Here is a 20,817-nt window from a genome sequence, read left to right as displayed (position 1 = left end):
TTAACCTCTGAGATATATCCCCAAACCTTTTTTTTAAAATGTATTTTTTAAAATTTTGAGATGGGGTCTCACTAAGTTGCTGAGCCTGACTTTGAACTAGCAATCCTCCTGCCTCAGCCTCTTGAATTGCTGGGATTACAGGCGTGTGCCATTGTAACCTGGCACACAGAGTTCTGAGCAGAGGGAACAGAATGTGTAAAGGGACATAGTGTTGTATCATGCTCACTACAGACTACTCACACCAACAGGAGCGAGCGGGTAGTTCCAAGATCTGGCTGGAAGGCGGGGTGTGGGGGTGCTTTTTTGCTCAGCCTATAAAATTATGATTTTTTTTTAAGGTGTAAAAGGAGGTAATGATGATTTTTAGTGTAAATGACAATTAGATTTTACATTTTTGAAAATGTGGTTTAGATGTATAGATGATTTTTAGAGAGGTCAGAACCTTAAATTGGGATGACTCCATTTTGAAGAAACTGTTATCATTAAGACAAAACATGAACTAAATAATAAGAACAGAAAGTTGGATATGGAAAGTTTAGTAAATAAGCATTGGTGTGTCTCTCAGGTGTGCTGGGTCAGAGGAGTTAATAATCAACAGTGACACTGAAGTTTCTGCTTTTAACCCATTGGTGTAAGTTTAATTTCATTATTTTTAGAACATCTGGCTGTTGAGCTCCAGTAAGACTGAAAATAAAGGTTTGGGTTTAATGACAGAAGTCTGGGGCTGGTAATACAAATTTGGCAGTTGTAGCCTTCTTTTGACATGGGAGAGATTTCATTTGTAGGCAAATCAGGGAGCACAGTGTCCTTCCTTTGTCCTTCCACAAAGGAAAACCATAGGGAGTTGGAAAGGAAGAAACAGGGTGGAGTCTAGGGAACTCTTCAGCATTTAGGGAGGTTATAGAGATGCAGCAGTCAAAAAAGGAAGATGAGGTGAACATACTGAAAGCCTAAGGAGAGATCAGGAAAGGGTTGTCAAGAAAAGGGAGGTGTGAATAGGAGATGGTCAATAATGCAAATGTTGCTAAGTGTAGGAATGGCCTGGTTGAAAAAGTGACCACATAGTCCTTTGTAGCTACATTATAGCAGCTTCAGGGGAATGGTGGATCTGTATGTCAGGGTCCAGCCTACAGACCACATTCCAGGACCTCGAGCTAGGAATGGTATATACATTTTTAAAGGATTTTTTTTGTTTGTTTTTTTAAAAATGTCTGTATTCGAAGACTGCTATGGCTTAAAAGCTTAAATATTTACCAAGTAGTCCTTTGTAGGAAAAGTTCTCTGACTCCTGGAACATGTAAGAGGGTAGATTTACACTCAGTTTGAAGATGCTTAACTAGGAAAGAGAGAAGGTGAAAGTGATTTTTAGAATAGAATTAATAGAGGAACAGATAGGAATGACCAAACTCAACAAAAGGGAAAACAACAGCAAAAAAGACTCTCACACTTTGTGATAGTTGTTAGAAATAGGCATAATCGTATGACCTAAAATGGAGTAATTTTAGAATACATTATTTTCCTTCTCTTATCGTAATATATACATGGGCTTAACTGTGTATTGGGGAGGGCAGTTTTTTCTTGACATTGTTTTTGTTTTAAACAGTAAAAGTATCGTTAGAAAGTGCAGCTTTTAGTCTGCATTTATGGTTATATGATGTCTATAAGTATATGGACTTCAATGCTTTTACAACTGGAAATCAATGTAGATGAGAATAGAATTAATATATGAAAAATTACATTCATGTTTGAATATGTAGCTTCCGTTTTTACTGTTCTCCCACATAAGACATTTTTCAATATTAAAAAAAAACCCTTATTTGACCTGAGTAGTTTGTTTATGCTTAAGAAGCATTTAATCTAATTCATATCAACATTACCTAATTTTGTCTTTTATCTGGTTTTGTAAATTTCAAATATATTTAATCCAAATAAAATCTTTATTCTTACACTACCAGTGTCTCTCAGTTCATTCCCTCTGCCCCTTGGGCAGTTCATTGCAGCAAGTATATATTGACCATTAATTAAATGCCCAGCATTATCATTGGTATTAGAAAAATAAAATCCAGAAATGTTTGTGGCCTCAAGAAGATATAGGCACAAATCATTGCAAAACTAAATGATTGAATTTAATGTGGTTAAATCTAGATTAAATTCACTACCATGCTTTTATTGAGACCTCATTCTGACTAGATGCCAGTCCAGTGTGGATAACTTCAAGTGTCTGAAAGTTTACCATGCAAATTCCCTTTAAGTGATTTTAAATTGTCAAGTCAGAAAAGTATTAAATTCTTATACAACAATTTCATTGTTTTACTGTTAATTATAGCAAAGGAAGATGCAAACTGTGCAGTGTGCGACAGCCCGGGAGACCTCTTAGATCAGTTCTTTTGTACCACTTGTGGTCAGCACTATCATGGAATGTGCCTGGATATAGCGGTTACTCCATTAAAACGGGCAGGTTGGCAATGTCCTGAGTGCAAAGTGTGCCAGAACTGCAAGTAAGTTTTAATTTCAACTCAAAGGTGTGTATTGAGTTTAAGAGAGACCCTATCAGGTGCTAAAGATTTATGTAATATAAAAGTTGTTCATATTGCAGCTATATTCATTCAAACAGACTTTATTGTGTCTTAAATGACTAGATATTTATTAACATTTCTATTAGTTTGAACCCTAAGCAAAACACATTTTAATAATTTAAATTCTCCTGGTTGTCTAAAAATCTAACTTAAATATGCCAACAATTTGTAAAAGACTGATCTTAATAATTTAAGCATTAGAAAAATAAAGTAGCTTTTCTTGAGGGGATCTGGGGAGATGATTTAATAGGAAAATGAAGCTCTAACTAGAGAAATTATTTCCTAGAGTTCAGCCAGGAAAATCAGTGATGTGTTTGAATTTCTTTTCCAGAAAGGTCACTTTCTTCTAAGATTACTGTTTTAATAAAACCTTTATATTTATCTGAAAGACAATTACCTTTAGTAGATTCTATGTACCATAATTCTAAAATGAAGTATTGTGTGGCATTTAAACAAACGTTATGGCAGATAACAAATGTTATCTTCTTCTATTTGTTATATTCCATCTTGGTCATTTTTCTAGTCTCTGAAACCCCCCCACCCCCCATTAGCAAGATAATCAGGGATGTTACCAGCATCACCAACAATCTAAGAATGCAGTTTACAGGCTGAGTATTTTTGGTACCAGAAGGAATTAATACCCAGCATTGCCATGTTCAGTCAGTTTTATTAGTTACTCATTCTGATGATAGTTAGCATCAATATGTTAGAGTTATATGGAATAAATTTGACCACTTACCCTCTTATTTTGGTAAAAATTAGGTAAAATAAAAGTAAAACATTTTTCAGTACCTTGTATCTGTATTCAGTTTCTTTGGGAGGAATGAGAAAACTCGAAGAGAGTGCTTATTCTCTAAGATCCTTCCACCTAGCAGAAGAGTTAAAGTATGCAATATTATAATTAGAGTCTTTTGAACTGAATAGTAACTGGAGGCCAGCTTTTACCCATTTTTCCTGTTTGTTACTTATCCCCAGGTTTGATTTGGAGACCTGCTTTCAACTCTTCTTAAATTCCTCATTTTTGCTTTTCTCCTCTTCTTGAATTAAATTTAGTATCTGAGAGTGATTAACTGCCAAGAATTGAGACAAGAGATTATGTGGTAGGGCTGGGACCCAATTTTTAGGGCAAAAGAATATTTAAAGAAAGCTTTTAGGTTTTCAAGTATAATTCTCAATAATTATGACAAGATTTTTTTTCTTAGTACATAATCATTTAATATTTATTGCTTAATGGACATTTTAAGCTCATATTTTAATTCTCTCAGAATTCTTTCATTATTATTCCCATTTTATATGTGAAACTCAACTGAAGCCTCAGTTTGCACAGCTGGGGAATAGCAGTCTGAATACAAATACAGATATGTCTGATTTGACCTCTGTCATTATATAACAGTGCCTTTGCCATTCACGCTGCCAAGATTTGATTCTTTCCACACAGTATCACCTAGCAGTTACAATTCTTCCCCACAAATGAATGGGCATGAGCTATTTCAACAACAAAGAAGAGAGGTTGTTCATCTTGCCTTCCCCCTCCTCCTCTACAGGAGTCCTAAAATGACTAAAGCAAGTTACTGCAGGTGAACTTCAAGTAAAGATAGCCCTTTAGGGACCCATGGTTGGGGGTTACCTCATCATTATCTATGTAGAGACAAAAACAGATACTGAGGTATTTATGAACTGTGCAGTTTCTAGGACTGATCCTTTTCATGATTACTTATGTTATAAAACATAAGTTTAAAGATAAGGCATCATTAATGCTATCTTATTTTTTAGACAATCGGGAGAAGATAGCAAGATGCTAGTGTGTGATACGTGTGACAAAGGGTATCATACTTTTTGTCTTCAACCAGTTATGAAATCAGTACCAACCAATGGCTGGAAATGCAAAGTAAGTTATTTATTTTTTTAAGAAAATATCCTCTGTATGTTTTATATAGAGAGCAGACAAATCAGATACCTATTCAAATCTATTTAAAAAATACTTTAAACTTCATTGACGTATAACTTATATACAACAAACTGCACATATTTAAAGTATTAGTTTGACACATATATATACCATGAAGCTATCATCATCTTCAATATAATGAACCTTCTCATCATCTTCAAAAGTTCCCTGGTGCCCTTGGGTACCTGCCTTCCTGGCTATCCACACCCTTCTCTGGTTTTCCCAACTGGTGTGCTTTTGCTCACTGTAGATTGGTGTTCACAGTCTACAATTTTGTGCAAATGCTATCATGTAGTATACTCTCATTTTATCTGGCTTTTTTGGCTCAATGTAATTATTTTGAGGCTTTTCCAATTTGTTGCACATATTAGTTGTGATTCCTTTGTATTACTGAGTGGTAGAGATACCAAGTTGTTACTTAAATCTTTATTGGTGAACATTTGGGCTGTTTACAGTTGAGGGCTACTAAAAATATTGTGAACTTATCAATTAATATTAGTATGGTGCTTAATGAAAGAAACTAGTTTTGCATTATTTATCAATCTTCCCAGACACCTGTGAAATAGGTGGTATCTCCATGAAGAAACTGAAAAACCAGATGTATTTTACAGTTTGTTAATTTGTAATCCCAGGTAAAAGATATTGCATTCTGATTGATTAGCTCTTAGGGTCCTTACAATTAATTTGTATGTACAGTGTACCTATGTTAGTGTGTGTGTGTGTGTGTGTGTTTATGTATTAAGAATTTGGAATCATAATGTGCAACTTTTAGGTTCTCTCTCTTCCATGGTAGTTTTAAATAAATGATTAGTGACTCAGATATTTATTTTTTTATTTATTGTCGAAAGTTTCTCTTGGTTTTGAGATGTGGCCAGAATCTTCAGATATTTTCCTACGTTTTTATTGCTGAAAATACCAGACCTTCTATTGTGGTGGGGCACTTTTTAAGATCTGTTTATAGTTACTTTTAAGTTTTCCTTGTTATTCTTTTGGTCAGTAAATTATTTTTTCTTCTTCCATCTGTTTTTTTGTATCTGCATTTGTATGACCCTGAGATAATACCATGCTGGTCACTTTAAGCTTTCCCAGGAATTTCCTGAGTTCTCACTACTGTCTGTAGTCCCTGTGGGTAGACTTACAGTTCTGTCGACTTGGGCATACTTTGTGTAGGACCAGGTAAGCAACAGAAGATTATAGGGTGTTATCTACCCAGAAGCATAAAGTATTTAAATTCTTAAAGTGAAAATAGAAGATAAGAATAGTTCAAGTTTACCTTCAGATCTCTCAGCAAAAATTAGTAAAACTAATTTTTAAAAAAATTCTTGGATGATATTTAGAAACAATATTTAGTGTGGCCTTTCTTTGAATGTTCTCTAGAAAGTTAAATCAATCATAAAAGTAGCCCAGGTGTTTCCTTTAAAATTTATACAGGCCAATGAATAAATTTCAAAATGAAGGTTGATGAGGATTAATGGTTAAGTAAGTTGTCCAAGTTTACTGATTTGTAGATCCTTTCTTAAACTGTAGATATCACATTCTAATATACTATTTTCTCCTTGTGTCACCATACTGTGTATGCTTAATTGTGTAAGAAGGGCTTTCCTCCCTACACTAATTAAGAATATTTTTCATTTCATTAGAATGTAGGTCTAAAGAAACTAAGGACTCCAGATTCATATACTGTCCCACTCCCCTCCCCCGCGTTGACTTCAGTTATTTATAATCTTAATGTTAGAAAGTCAAATAGAATTTACAAAGAAAATACAAAGTAAGAAATATTAATTTTATTTAACAGTTAATTTTGGTTTGAAACTAAATTGCCAAGATTCCCTATGATAGATGTTTCCTCAGTTCCGGTTCATTGCTTAAGCTTTTTTTTTGGCTGTAATGATGATACAGACAATTTTTCTTTTTTCATTTTTGTGGTGCTGAGGATTTGACCAAGGGCCTCACATATGCTAGGCAGATGCTGTGGTACTGAGCCACATCCCCAGCCCAGAAGAGTGCCTGTTGTATTTGTTTTTAAAATAAAAATAGTATTGATGATGTCCTGCCTGTCTTTGCTAGTTCAGGTTAATAAGACCTCAGAAAGCCGTCCTTGAACATTTAATTTAATGAAATGCTGCTAAACTCTGTAAAGCTTTTGTTCCCAGACTCACGGTGGTGGCACAACTGAAATCTGTAATAAATGGGGGTATCAATCCAGTTATTTCTCAAATACAGAAGTTCCTCATTATAATTTACTGGTATGCTGTTTGTAGCTTAACTGTTGTAAGTAGATACTGACAAGGACCATAATCTTCTGCTTTCTCTGAGAGTTATGATTCTGATTACTGGGTGCATGTCCCTGTGCCATTCTGACACGTAGTGCTTTTCCCTTGGTAGTACTATGTAGAAAACTTGCTTATTTCTTCTGTCTTTGACAGCCATTTGGGGTTAACAGAATAATAAATAGAAATGCTAAATACAGGCATTGCAGCTTGCATTGCAGTAATCTTGAAGGTCAGTTAAATTATATTAATTTTTAAATAGTGTTTCTATGAAAAAATGTCGAGATCTCTGAAATCTCCAGAGTCAGTGATGTCCCTGCAGCCTGCCATTCTTGTCCCATTTGCACAGAAGTGTGCCCTGGGTGTATCTCCCCTAGGTCTCCCTTTCCCTTTCTATTTATCGGCCCATGTGTTACCTTCTTGGCATCCTCCAGGGTGCAGTGTTCAAGGAGTTGGGGGTGGAGTGGGATGCTGAGGATGGCACCTGGAATTGCAGGCCTGGGGCTGCTTCTGGGGTTAGGCTTCTCTGGCTGCTGGGGTCCCATGGCTCTGCCACTGGCTTGGAGGGTCCACCCTGCCCCTCCCTTGCAGGACCGGAGAGGGTGTGATGGCCTGCAGGAAGGGAGGTGCTGTGCCCATCTGGGCAGGGTCTCTTGGGCCTTTTTGGAATGCCTTTTAATTGCTTTTCAAACATCCTTTCAGGAAAGGTAGGCTAGAGAGTCCTGGTGAAGAGGTCACTCTAGCTGCAGGTGCAGGGGCAGGGTGGGAGGAGACATTGAGGGAGCCGGCACCTGTGCTTCATGCAGTCCACGGGGGACAGATGATTGGCACCTGGAACTGGAATCTGGGTTTGGGCCTTCTAGGGCAGTCCTCAGAGAGTTCTCTTAGGCAGTAGTCAGAATGCGGGGCGTTTGAGCAGAGAGACCATTTCACCTGGGATTCAAAGAGCCCCTGGGTACCTGTGCTCAGGTGTGGCCACCTGGGAGGTGGAGCCTGCAGACTGAAGAAGGCCTGCTTTCTCGGGTAGTTCCATTTCCTCCCTGGTTGAATGAGAGGTGGTGATGTGTTATCTTGATAATCAGGCTAAGGAAAAAGTTCTATGTTTAATGGGTTGGTACATTTATTATTTTTATCTTAACACAGTGTCTCTATTTGTAATTCGTTTTCTTTCCTAAGGAGGAAGAATATATAAGACTATAAACTTACCTTTGATTATAACTTTGGTTGCACTCATTGCATTTGTAACCTTCTATGTATGTATATATACCTGACTCAATAGCTTTATCTTTCTTTTTTATGGTTGTGCTGTTAATTTCTACTTTAATTACATTTAATCAGAAAATTTAATTTAGCTGATGTGGTTTTGGAAAACAAATGTTTTAATACTTGAAATAATGACTTTTGAAAAGTGAAGCATTTATTATTTCATTGTTAGAAGAAATCCTTTTACTTTGTTTTTTGGCTCGTTGATTGAAAAAACTGATAAAATTAACCACTGTAATTTTTCCTATCAATTTTTTTTTATCTTTCACTATTTAAAAAAGAATCATAACTTATTTTATACCTTTTTTTTTTTTTTTAAATGTAATGCTTAGGATTGAGCCCAGTGGCTCACCCATCCTAGGCAAGCACTCTACCACTAAGCTACAGCCTGGCCCCTGTATCCTTCACTATTTTAATAAAACATTTATTTTGTGGCTGTTACTTAGCAAACAGGCCAGACCAGTGTTAATACACTGTGCTTTTCATTAGTATAAAATCACTCTTTATCTATGTAACACTTGTTTTTCGTTTTTCTTGTGAGTGGGACCAGATATTTTGCTTTTACTTTGCTTTATATCGACCCACAGGCTGTTTTCTATGGGCACATAGGCACCAGTTGAATGTTATCTTTTAACATCTTTTTATTTAGGATCCTTTGCATCTCTTTTAAATGTGTGTTTTGAAAGGTTTAAAAGAGCTTATTATTTAGATTGATGTTTTCAATCTAAAAGATTGGCAATTTTAAGGCAAAATTGTTTTTTTAGGGGCTGGGGATGTGGCTCAAGCAGTAGCGCGCTTGCCTGGCATGTGTGCGGCACAGGTTCAATCCTCAGCACCACATACAAAGACAAAGATGTTGTGTCTGCCGAGAACTAAAAAATAAATATTAAAAAGTTCTCTCTTAAATAAATTTAAAAAATTTAAAAATTGTTTTTTAATTTCTGTTTTCTGTTCAGTTCACTTCTTGTACTGATTTGTGATTCATGGTCATATTTTACGAACGTTAATTTATATTTCAACTTATATAATCATTTTCTTTCACTTTCCACCCCCTCTCCCCCCAAAAAATCTTACTTTAAAAAAAAATCACTTCATTTTAAATCCTTTTTTCATCCTGGAAGTTTTAGGGTCTTGTTTTAATTCTTGAGATTTGCTTCCAGGTGCTGTCTGCACTAGATAATGCTAATTTTGCCTGGAACATGTAGACCACTGTCAGTCTCTGGTCAGATCCATTTAAGGACTGAATAAAGCTTTTTTAGCGGGGGAGTGGGTACGGTGGGGTGGTAGTTTAGTGGTGGTGGTTTTGTTTTCTCTTTTTTATCCTTTTTTGACTGCAACCCATATCATAAAACTTATATTTTTATTGCAAAAAGGTTTCCTCTGTTAACCCAAACTTCACCACCATTTTTTTTTGAGTCTTGGTTATATTCCAAATAATGGCTCATTATTTATGATTATAATTCACCAATAAAAATATGGAAAAAACAAAGAATTATCAATTTTCTGAAATCCTATACAGCTGAAAGAGATTTATTCCCTTCAGACTACTTTATATTCTAGAAACATTTTCCCCCAGAATTTGAGTTTTTTGTTATAGAAGAAAAAAATTACTGTGTGGGGGTCTGCCCCCCAAAACTTTGGGATCTTTGTTTTTGTTCATTCATTTGGTCTATCTCCAGAAGCTATCTGTGGTAGTTCTACAAATAACTAGTTTCACCTGGAACATGTTTGTCAATATGGGTGTTTCGTCAGGCCCATTTAGAAGACGAGGAGTGGTTTTTACTTCAGAAATTTTTTACAGCCTTTTTAATGATTGGTAAAACTGGGTAGTTCTTGTTTCATACTCTTAATTCATTTTTTTTTTGTTATGTTTTTCATTATCTTGAAAAATTTCTGTAGAAACTTGTCAGTCTCTCAGCTTGTCATCTGATTTCCTTTTGGTGTACTCTGTCACAGTTTGCTGTTCTCTCTGGGATGGACAGAATTATATACTGTATTGTTAAGAATACTATTGGATACTTAATTTTTAAATTCTGTTCTATGGAGGCACTCTGTAGAATCATTATGAGTTTTCTCATTACTCAGTATATGATCTTGGGCAAGTTACTTGACTCTCCTAAGTCTGTGTGTGGAATGTTAGGAGTGCTGACCTCTTCCTCTGATATTAAAATTCTTTCATGGTTGTCTGGAGTCTTTAGTGCCTAACATTTGAGGGCAGGCTGCCTTGACTTCATTGTGGTGTGGAAGCTGGAGATGCTGGGGCAAGTAGAGTATGCCCTTAGGGATGCCAATCAAGAAGGGGCTGCTTGCTTCTGGGCCAGAGCAAGAGTGATTCTCTGGGTCCTTGTTGTACATTGTCATTGCCAGGTCAGTTTCTTTTCCCTATTTCTCTCTCAACGATGCCTGTGTTTAGTATATTTTAAAAGTTTTTTTTTTTAATTGAAAGTTGTTTTAAACTCTAAAAGGTGAAAAAATAAAAATCCATATGCTATTTATTTAGATTCATCTATTGATAGCACTTCTTAAAATTACCATTGTGCATGACCTCTATCTTACTGTTTGTCTATCAGTCAATTCCTGTCTACCATTTGAAAATAAGTTACATACATGTATTCCACTGCTCTTTATATATTTCACTATTTCTTAATAATAGGGATATTCTTATATAAATATAGAACTCTCTTGAAATTCATGAATTTTCATCAGTACTGTATTTGCATCTAATGTAATTTTGTTTTTGTTTTGTCACTTGATCTAATGTTCCATGTAGCATCCTCCTTTCCAAGTGAGGGTTCTGGAATGTAGGTTAGGATTAGTTAATTTATTTAGGGAGTACTGGCATTTAGATGATGATAAGATTTCCTAATCAAGAACAATGGGTTTCCTTGTATTTGTTCTGGTCTAGTTTTGTGTCTTTGGTGAGTTTGATAATTTTCTTTCATTATAGATACTTAACGTCTTATGTTCATTTTTAAATATCTATTTTGTTGCAGCTATATGTAGGATTTTCTCATCTCTTTTAACTGGTTACTTGTAAATGCAAATTCTATTAAGTTTTGCATATTAATTTTGTGTCTTGCTATTTTGTTGAATTATTTTATTGAATCTTGATAAATTCTCTAGGATTTCCCAAGTATACTATTTGTCATTTATAAATAGAATTAAAAACATTTCTTTTCCTCGTGTCAGGCCTCTGTTGTCATTTGTTTCAATATTTACATTGGCCCCCAGAATTGTATTAAGTAGTAGCAGAGATGGCAGGCATCCTTACTTTGTTCCTGGCCTTAGTGGGGATTTTTCTTGTGTTCCCCCATTGAATAATTTGTTGCCTTTAGAGCTGAAGTATGCTTTTCCTTCACACCCATTTCCCTGCACTGCATGCTGAGGATCTAACTAGGGCCTAGTATATGCTAGACAAGAGCTCTGCAACTGAGCTGTGTCTTTAGCATCCCACCCCCATTTTTTATTTTCTCAAGAATTTATATTGGGAAGTCGTTTTAATTTTTTCCCAAATAATTTTATTTAGTATCTGTTGAATTAATATTTTTTTCTTTTCAGTCCTACTTTGCTAAACTATATTATATATATTTCTAATAGTTAAAAATCCTTGCATTTCTTTTATATATCCCACATGGACATAGTTTATTGTTTTCTGAATCTGTTTGATATTTTGTTTAGGATTTTTACATCAGTAAGTTTTGTCTATTTAAATTTGTAAGGCTAATAGACCTGTGGGTTTGCTGTGGGTTTTGTTTTACTTGTTATTATTATTATTACCATTATTTTTTGGCACCAGGGATTGAGACCAGGGGACCATTACTACTGAGCCACATCCCCAGCCCTTTTTATATTTTGAGTCAAGGTCTCTCCCAGTTTCTTAGGCTGGCTTTGTCCTCATGATCCTCCTGCCTCAGCTTCTCAAGTCACTGGGATTACAGGCATGTGCCACCGTGCCTGGTGATCTGTTTTTGAGTGAGTGTACTACCAGCTTGAAAAGATAAAGTTCCTTTTTATTGATGTTTTGGATTGAAAAGTTAGGGTGGGTGAAGGTTCCACAATTTATCAGCTTTATGCCCAGAATTTTTAGTACCCTGGCTAGCTCATAGGCCCAGGGAAGGTTTTGGCTTAGCTTTGGCTAGCCTTCTACTTCATAGGAAGTCTTACCTTGGTTAGAATAGGGCTATTCTTTATTCTGAAAATATGAAGAACTGTCATTAAATTTTGATGTGGAGTGATTATTTTCACAATTTTAAGCAACAAGTCACATGGAGTAGCTATTTTGTTAGAGTTTTGTTTTCAGTTTCTAAGCTACCAGGAAGCAAATTGGATAGTTGAATAGCATGGTTTAGTGTCCAGCATTGGATTGGGCAGGCTTATTCCACAGAAGTTATTTACTGAGTATAGAATATGTTTTATTTTCAAAGTTTGTGTTGTTGTATCTCAGTTTCCTTCTTCTACATTTACATTTTCCTGGATGTCCCCATCCCCTATTTAAATTTACTTGTAGGTTTTAGTGCAAGCTTACATCAGATATCATTACCAAACAAATTGCTTTTTTCAGAAGCATAAACCATAAATTAATGTTGTGAAAATTAAAGCTTAATGTCTAATCCACATGTTTTCAAAGATTTACGTTTGAACTGGAATTACAAATGTATAACATACTGTTTTTGTTTTTATTTTTCCTGGTGTTTAGAATTGCAGAATATGTGTAGAGTGTGGCACACGATCTAGTTCTCAGTGGCATCACAATTGCCTGATATGTGACACTTGTTACCAACAGCAGGATAATTTATGTCCTTTTTGTGGAAAGTGCTACAATCCAGAATTGCAGAAAGACATGCTCCATTGTAATATATGCAAGAGGTAAGAAGGAGCAGCTGTTTTGTTTGTTTTGTTCATGCTTTGCCTCCCCTTTCCCTAGATACTAACTTGAGTTTGAATTAGACATTTTAATTTAAATATACTTATCACTGCAGATGGGTTCACTTAGAATGTGACAAGCCAACAGAACATGAACTGGACTCTCAGCTCAAAGAAGAGTATATCTGCATGTATTGTAAACACTTAGAAGCTGAGATGGATCCCTTACAGCCAGGAGATGGAGTAGAGATGGCAGAACTCACTTCAGGTGAACTCAAGAATTCTGTGTTTTCTTCACAATGTTGTACTAGCTGGTCACCAACATGCCACTCCAATCATAATGATTGGATCCTCTGCATCAGATCCTGTGTTGTTGTCTTAACCTTTAGTGTGCTTGTTTTGGCCATCTCTGAATTGGATGACTGAAGAAAAATCTAGATTCTTTCATAGCTTCATGGTTGGATCCCAGGTCTAGTGTGCTTTTCTTCAGTTTTGTTCTTTAAGCCACCATTTCCTGAGCTGTGGGCATGAAGCTTAGTTTTTTTTTTTTTTCCTTCATAATCTAATATGTCTTGCTTTAAAACAAATGTTGGTTTTATAATATCCTTTATAAATGTCAGTTATCTCCTGAGCCCCAAATTTTGTTCAGGTACAGCATATTTTAATGATATCCTGTTATTGTAAGCACAATAAGATGATTTTTAGTAGAAGGTAAAGAAATAGACCTGCTTACTAGATTGTTTTTCATTTTCATCAATATGATTGGCAACCTTTATGAAGGTTCTATTTTATCATCTAGAAGGGGTTAATACAAGTATCTTAATCACTACAATTTTATTTCGAGCATGCTGTCAGCATACAGTGGTGGGCTACCTTTAAAAATAAGAAAATGCCAATTACCTTAAGTGTGTATGTACGTATCTCAATGTGTAGTACGTACATACAGATTTTTCTTTGTTAGTGCTGGGGTTCAAACCCAGTGCCATGTATACTACTGAACTATATCAATCACAAGTCTGTAAAATATACTTTTAATTAATACTTACCAGTTACTTTTAGTACATTATAATTTTGATGCTTTAAAAAATGAAAATATGTATTTGGTCCAAAAACAAATTCAGAAAGAAAAACTAGTGGCATTTCTGGTGATAATTTACTTTTGTAACATGTTATTTGTTAACCTAGTAAGCAAAAAAACAGAAAAACTCATTCAAAACTAAAGAATTAATAATTTTCTGTTAAGATTATAACAATGAAATGGAAATCGAAGGGTCCGAAGATCACCAGATGGTATTTCTGGAGCAAGCAGTTGATAAAGATATCACTGATCAGGAATCCACACCTGGAATTGTTCCAGATGGTAAGCATGTTTGTGATGATGGAATGTATTCTATTTTTTGAAAGAGAAGTATGTGTATGTTGAATATGTGAATGTCTACTAAAATCTGAGCATTCTGCATAAAACTTAGCCAAGATATGGACAGTGAAGAAATTATTTAGAGAAGAACTTTTTGGAAAAAATAATCTCTGACCTAAATTAATAGGAGAAGGGGCATGTATATAGTTGAGCTATAATCTAGATTTAATAATAAGTATATATTCTTTTTATGAATTAGGCGGTTTCCATTAAAAAGCAATTTATTTTTTCTTTAGTTATTATAATTGCTAACTAGATCTATGTCCGATTTTAAGGTATTGCATGCTGAGATAAAGAAAAATTTATTGTTTTAGAATATCTCAGCAGTCTTAACTGCAGGTGTTTCAATGACATTTTATGTTTTTGCAGTATGGATAGTAGCTGTTACTGTAATTGAGGATCTGTGATTAATGAGGGAGATTGTGTTGTTAGAAAATTACTTATTAAATTAAATCTTGGACTTATATGAAATTCTTTGGTATTTTTAAGTAGTATATTAAATTATGTAGGTTGTGTATACATAAAAAGCCTTAGTTTTTTTAAAATTTGTTAAGTATACTTTAACAACACTCATTAAAAATTATACTTCATAAATATGTAAGTGAAGAATAATAGGAAATATTTATTATAAATCTCACACAGCATACCAGATTTCTAATTTTATTTTCCTATGCTAGTTGGTAATAGTATGTTTTGCGCTTATATTGGAAATTGACATTTCACAGTAAGATAACTCTTGTTCCAATTATTGTTGAGAGAGCAATGGTAGGGAAATTTTGGTTCCTTGCTAAAGATTCCATAATATGTTATTTGTACCAGTTCAAGTCCACACTGAAGAGCAGCAGAAAAATAATCCTCCAGAAAGTCTTGATACAGATGATCTTCTCATTTCGGGTAAGCTCTATATTCAAACTACTTCATTTGATCAAATTTCAAGATAATCCCTTTGTTAGCCCTAGTGCAGATTCAAAGAATTGTCCAGTGAATTAACTTTCAAATAAATCATCCCACAGAAGTTTTTTGCAATAACTGTGTACGTATTATTGTAACCACATCTTTTGGTTAAGTGATTCTCTTTTGGAAAAGAGTTGACACTGGGTTGTTTCTCTCTAAACAAAAAGGGTTTTGTTTAGTAGTGTCAACGTTGTTTGATGTTTTCCCTCTGTGCTCAACTGGAGTCTGAATGAAGCAGGAATGAGAAGTGAGATTTTATTTTGGTATAGGAACATAATTTTAGTCAATGATTGGCAAAGTAGTAAATGAGAAAATGGTGTCTTTATTATTGTGATTTAAAAATTATCTCTAAGGGATTTGGAATAAATGCCTTTTATTTTTCAGCAGTCCTACTTTATAGAACCTCTTAGGGCTCATGCTAATTGGGACCTCTACTCTTAAGAAAGACTGTTTTATGTTGGGTGTGTTAGTGCACACCTCTAATCCCAGCAACTAACACCTCTAATCCCAGCAACTAACACCTCTAATCCCAGAGCCTGAGGTTGGAGGATCACAATTTCAAAGTCAGCCTCAGCAAAAGTGAGGCGCTAAGTAACTTAGTGAGAGCCTGTCTCTAAATAAAAATACCAATAGGCCTGGAGATATGGCTCAGTGGTTGGGTGCCCCTGAGTTCAGTCCCCAGCACTAAAACACAAAACAAAACAAAAGAAAAAAAAAATGGGTTAAAGGCTTAGTACACGTACTTTGATTTAAAATCTATCAGTAAGCAACCGTGTGTATTTCTAATATTTAATGTGTTTTATGGACTTGCTAAGATTAGTCTCTGGGTATGATTATGAGGAAGAATAAGAATTGTGTCCAGGGCCGGGGATGGAGCTCAGTTGGTAGAGTGCTTACCTTGCATGCACAAGGCCCAGGGTTCAATCCTCAGCATCACCACCCACCCCACCCCCCCAAAAAAATCCAAACTATGTTTTGGGTAGTTTGACAAGTACAGCTGCTAAGCAAAAAAGGGTCTTCTTGGTTAGTCTTTTCTCTCTGTGCTCATTTCTCATTTGAGTCTGCTACAACAAGTTATCTGCAAAATATCTTTACATTCTAGACCAGTCTTCATCTTTTACCTTGGAAACGCTATACAATATCACTGGTCTTCTTTTTCCTAGCTACCAAATATGTATGATAACTTTACCTATGTAATTTCAATCCTTTTGTTGTAAGTGCTTATATTGTAAAACATCGTTTATGTATGATAGAATTATATTTTTAATTAAATCTCCGGTTGTTCTTACCAGAAATTACCTTAAGCTATGGGGTTCCTATTTTAGCCATGTTTTCACAAGATCTGTGATTGATTCTAATCAACAAGCCCTTGTGTATTTTCACTTTTATTAACTTAATAATTGCTTTTTTGATGAATTCCTCATGATATAATTTGTGATATAACCAAGAATTTCATATCTATTCATAGATATTTATAAATTCATAGACATTTATAAATTTGTATATTAATATAACTTGTTCTTATTTGTAGAGTCATCCCACAATAAAATGAATGCTGAATTGGAAAATGAGATTTCTTATGAAATTGGTGGTGAAAAATTGGAAATGCCATCCAAAGTGATGCATATTCAAGATGAAGATCAAAGTGAAGAAAAAATGGAAGTGACAGAAAACAGTGAAGTTCTCCCACACCAGACCATTGTACAGCAAAAGGAGCTGCCATTGTTAGAGGAATCTAAGATGGTGGAGTCCAAAGAAGAACCAAGGCTTCCAAACTCAGTCATTGAATCTATCACCGGTCCACGAGAAGCTTTAGTGTCCTCAAGCGAGGAAAGTACTTCATTGAATTCTAAGGAACAGTTGGTTATAGAAAGGTTACAAGAAAAAATAGAACAGAAAGAAAATCCTGAATTTACCCCTGGGTTTATGGACTTTGAAATGACTCCTGCAGTGGAGAGTTGTATCAGAGAGGGTTCATGTCAAGGTGACAAATCTGTGAAGTTATCAACTGAGACTGTGGCAGCATTTTCATCATCAGCAGGAACAAGCAAGGCAAGCTTGTCTTCCTCTCCAGCCCTTGCTTCAGACTTGCCTTCTCATGCCATGCTGCATGGGTACCCACCGACCCTCAGTTCCTCCGCTGGAAATATCATGCCAACAACGTACATCTCGGTCACTCCCAAAATTGGCATGGGTAAACCAGCTATTACCAAAAGAAAGTTTTCTCCTGGTAGACCCAGATCCAAACAGGTAGGATGATTTTAATGATGTTGACAGAAAAGATGTTGGAACAATTAGATAAAATAACGGAGTGCATGTATAGCTTTGTTCTGGAGAGTTACTTTTTCTTTCCCCACATAGAACTCAGATTGATGTTGACTCATACGTTTGCACCATTATTTAGAAAGTGATGTTAATGAAAACTGTATTTTATTACTAAAGTGATCACATTTGTAATTTCAGTTTACTTGGGACATGCAAATGTGATTTCTTTGGTTATGGTTTCTCATACAAAGCACTTTACAAACTTTTTTAGTTCTGTGTTCACAGTAATGGTAGAGCTTTAAGTAACAGTGAAGTTTTGAGTATACAGTAACTAACACTTGCATTCTCTCCCAAAATATTTATTTACTGATATTATTTGGTGTATGCATCTTGAACTGCATCAACATTAAGATTGATGACGGAGTTTTTTCATGCCAGGGTGTTGCTCATTTTGATGTTTCTATTGCTAACTCTTTTGTGGAATTTTTTTCTTTCCTTCCTTTCTTCAAGTTACAACTTATTTCATTAGTTCCATGGGAGAAATCTTTGAATTGTATTGTTGCTCTTCAAGAAGTAAAGGGAACTCTTTCTCATTGTTGTTTTAAGTAGTGAGGATACTTTTTAGGGATGAGTTACAGTTCTTTTTAAGTGAGACACTGGCAAAATGTAGACACTGTAGCTAAGAATTATTTATTGATTTACACAGTTGTTACCTTGTCATTTTGAAAATTTTTTGAGAAAGTATCGAACGGATATGTTCAGTCATACTAGTAATTTGAAGACTTAAGTCTGATTTTTTTAAATTGCTTTCAATAATTATAGTTTGACTTTTATGGTGGTAATACATTAATCTTGATAAACTAATTTTTGAGTTACAGAACTAATTTTTAAAAATCTGGCTTTATTTTAATGTGAAAATTAGTCTCTTCTAAATGAATCCAAGCTACATTTTATTCTCTGAAGATAAATTATATCAGGACAAAGTGTCACATGGGATTTAGCTTTCTCTGTATGGTAAAGACATATGCAGTAACTGAACAATTTTATAAATGTACTTTTTTCTAAATATTTTTCTTCATACGAATTTCTGTTCTACTAAGAGTTTTCTTCTCAAACTAATTCTTTTTAAATTTTTATTTTCAAAACGTTTTGACTTTGAAAAAAGTTTAGCAATAGAAATTTGAATTTCAAATTTACTTTTAGTTCAGTTATTTTCATTCTTTAAGGATACTGCAGCATGAACTTTTCTGTTAAATTTTACTAAATTCTTTGCTTAGTGGAGACTTTTTGTAACAGCTGGGAAACCAGATTCAATATATAATAGGACTATTTTTTCTTTTGACTTATGTTCCAAAATAATTGTATCCGTGTGTGCGTATTTTTTTCCCCAGCTTATCCCATCTTTTATAAACCACATCCTAATATTTCTTATTGGTTGTGTTGTATTGTGTTTCAGTTCCCAGATCTGGTAATAGTCTACTTTAGTTGACACTATCTCATCACTACTGCCATCATGTGCTGCTAACCTTATAAGCATTTTGAAGTTATGTTCTCCCTTCTTTTAGCTTTTTAATTTTCCCATCTTGGTTTTCGTTATATTAAAAAAATGTGTTTACTTGGTGCTTCATGACTTGCTAACATTACTGCTGTTACCATGGAGAGTATGAATCGAATAAGATAAAATGGCCTTTCCATTGCTGAGGCACAAGGGCCATAATATTCTAGGCAAATGCTCTACCACTGAGCTACGTCCCCAGCCTGTGGCCATAATATTCTGTACATAATGGGAGTGACATTTGTATATTGGAAATAATGAAGTTATTTTGTTACACAATTTTTTTTTGATATTTCCTCTTTAATTTATTGTTTCACTTACAAACTCTTGACAGTAGGGATTGGCTAAAAATATGAGATGGATTTTCACCACGATGGTTGTGATACAAGCTTTGGTTTCTGACTATTTGATTGTTGGCATCACTGGCATTTCCGTGCTTTGTTGAATGTCATCGGTTCTTTAGTCTTTACTAGTATGGTGAACACCCTCTGGAGATTGGTAAATTTAGTCTATTAAATCCTGTTTCATGATGGTTGGATCTTTATTTATCTTACTGATTTTGTAGTATTATGAACTTTCCTGGAGAAAAAGTTAAGTGCCTAATATTTTGATTAGAAACAAAATCTGAAAGATTTAATCTTTCAGATTTAAAGTTTGATATGATAGTAATTAAATTATTGAATGTTATCTGGGGTATAAATTAGTATAAGGATAAACCAGTGTTCAGTGTAAATATAATGCAAGTCACATGTATGATTTTAAATATTCTGACAACTAATTTTAATGTATTTTAACACCATATTCAAAATATTCAGCACTTAATCAATGTAAAAACGAGTAAGATACTTCATATATTTTTTATGACAACTGTTTGAAATCTGCCTTGTGTTTTATTCATACTTAAAATTCTTCTCCGTTCTGACTCACCACAGAAGTAGTGCTTGGTAGCCGTACATGACTAGTGGCTACTTAGAAAAAGCATTTTGAGAAATATGAAAACATCAGTTACCAAATTCTGGATGAAATTAGAAGAAATACTGGATAAGTTCAAGATAAGCTAAGAATGTTGTTACAATCTCACTGTGTTTAAGGAGTGAGCTGAAATATTCTACTTTTTCCATTGGCTCATAGGAGACATTTCAAGCCAGACCACTTCTGGACCATTTGTTGTACAATAAGTGTCTGTCTGAGTTACTGATACACATTCCAGGCACACAAGCCAGTATAGGGTCTTTTCTGAATCCGAGAGGTCGACACAGGAAAGAGAACCTTTATCTCAAGCATTGGGAATTTGTTATCAAAGGGCAAACCACAGAGGATTTTTTCCTTTACAAGTAGTGTAGTGTTGAAGTTTAGTGTTTTATGTCCTACCTTTTATATGTAAAATTTCCTTTGCTATTTAGTGAGAATCCTGATGCTTATTTTCTTCTGAGATATTTTGGATATATCTCTAATGTGTATTCCTGATTACAGGAATAGTAACAAATTATTCTGATGCTTATTCATAGAATAAGATTCTTTTTGTTTTCTGATCCCTCCCAATCCCCTTTTTATACACAGGATTTTACAAAGATGAGGGAAAATTAGACAGTAGGACAAGGAAATTAAGGGGATCAATAACATGCAAATTTGTCCTAGTGAACCAGTTGTATTTAATTTAAGCGTTTATGAAGACTTTAATATATCATTTTTCAGTATTTTTATAG

The 20,817-nt window shown here is 34.7% G+C and overlaps 1 protein-coding gene across 22 annotated transcripts in view; it reads left to right on the top strand.

Annotated features, from left to right (window-relative positions):
- The window catches only part of Kmt2c (lysine methyltransferase 2C), a 271,073-nt gene that overhangs the window by 143,820 nt on the left and 106,436 nt on the right, over positions 1 to 20,817 (top strand). For 21 of the 22 annotated variants that reach the window (XM_078040864.1, XM_078040869.1, XM_078040883.1 and 18 more), the window contains 7 exons: positions 2,327 to 2,498; positions 4,350 to 4,464; positions 12,754 to 12,923; positions 13,037 to 13,188; positions 14,164 to 14,280; positions 15,157 to 15,231; positions 16,823 to 17,541. In XM_078040864.1, coding sequence (XP_077896990.1) covers positions 2,327 to 2,498; positions 4,350 to 4,464; positions 12,754 to 12,923; positions 13,037 to 13,188; positions 14,164 to 14,280; positions 15,157 to 15,231; positions 16,823 to 17,541 — 1,520 coding nt within the window. The remainder of the gene's footprint in view (positions 1 to 2,326; positions 2,499 to 4,349; positions 4,465 to 12,753; positions 12,924 to 13,036; positions 13,189 to 14,163; positions 14,281 to 15,156; positions 15,232 to 16,822; positions 17,542 to 20,817) is intronic. The other variant, XM_040291231.2, reaches the window with a different exon arrangement.

Source organism: Ictidomys tridecemlineatus, chromosome 2, assembly GCF_052094955.1.
Source record: "Ictidomys tridecemlineatus isolate mIctTri1 chromosome 2, mIctTri1.hap1, whole genome shotgun sequence".
Classification (NCBI taxonomy): Eukaryota; Metazoa; Chordata; class Mammalia; order Rodentia; family Sciuridae; genus Ictidomys; species Ictidomys tridecemlineatus.
The sequence above is the reverse complement of the archived record's forward strand: the minus strand, read 5'-3'. Positions and strand labels throughout refer to the sequence as shown.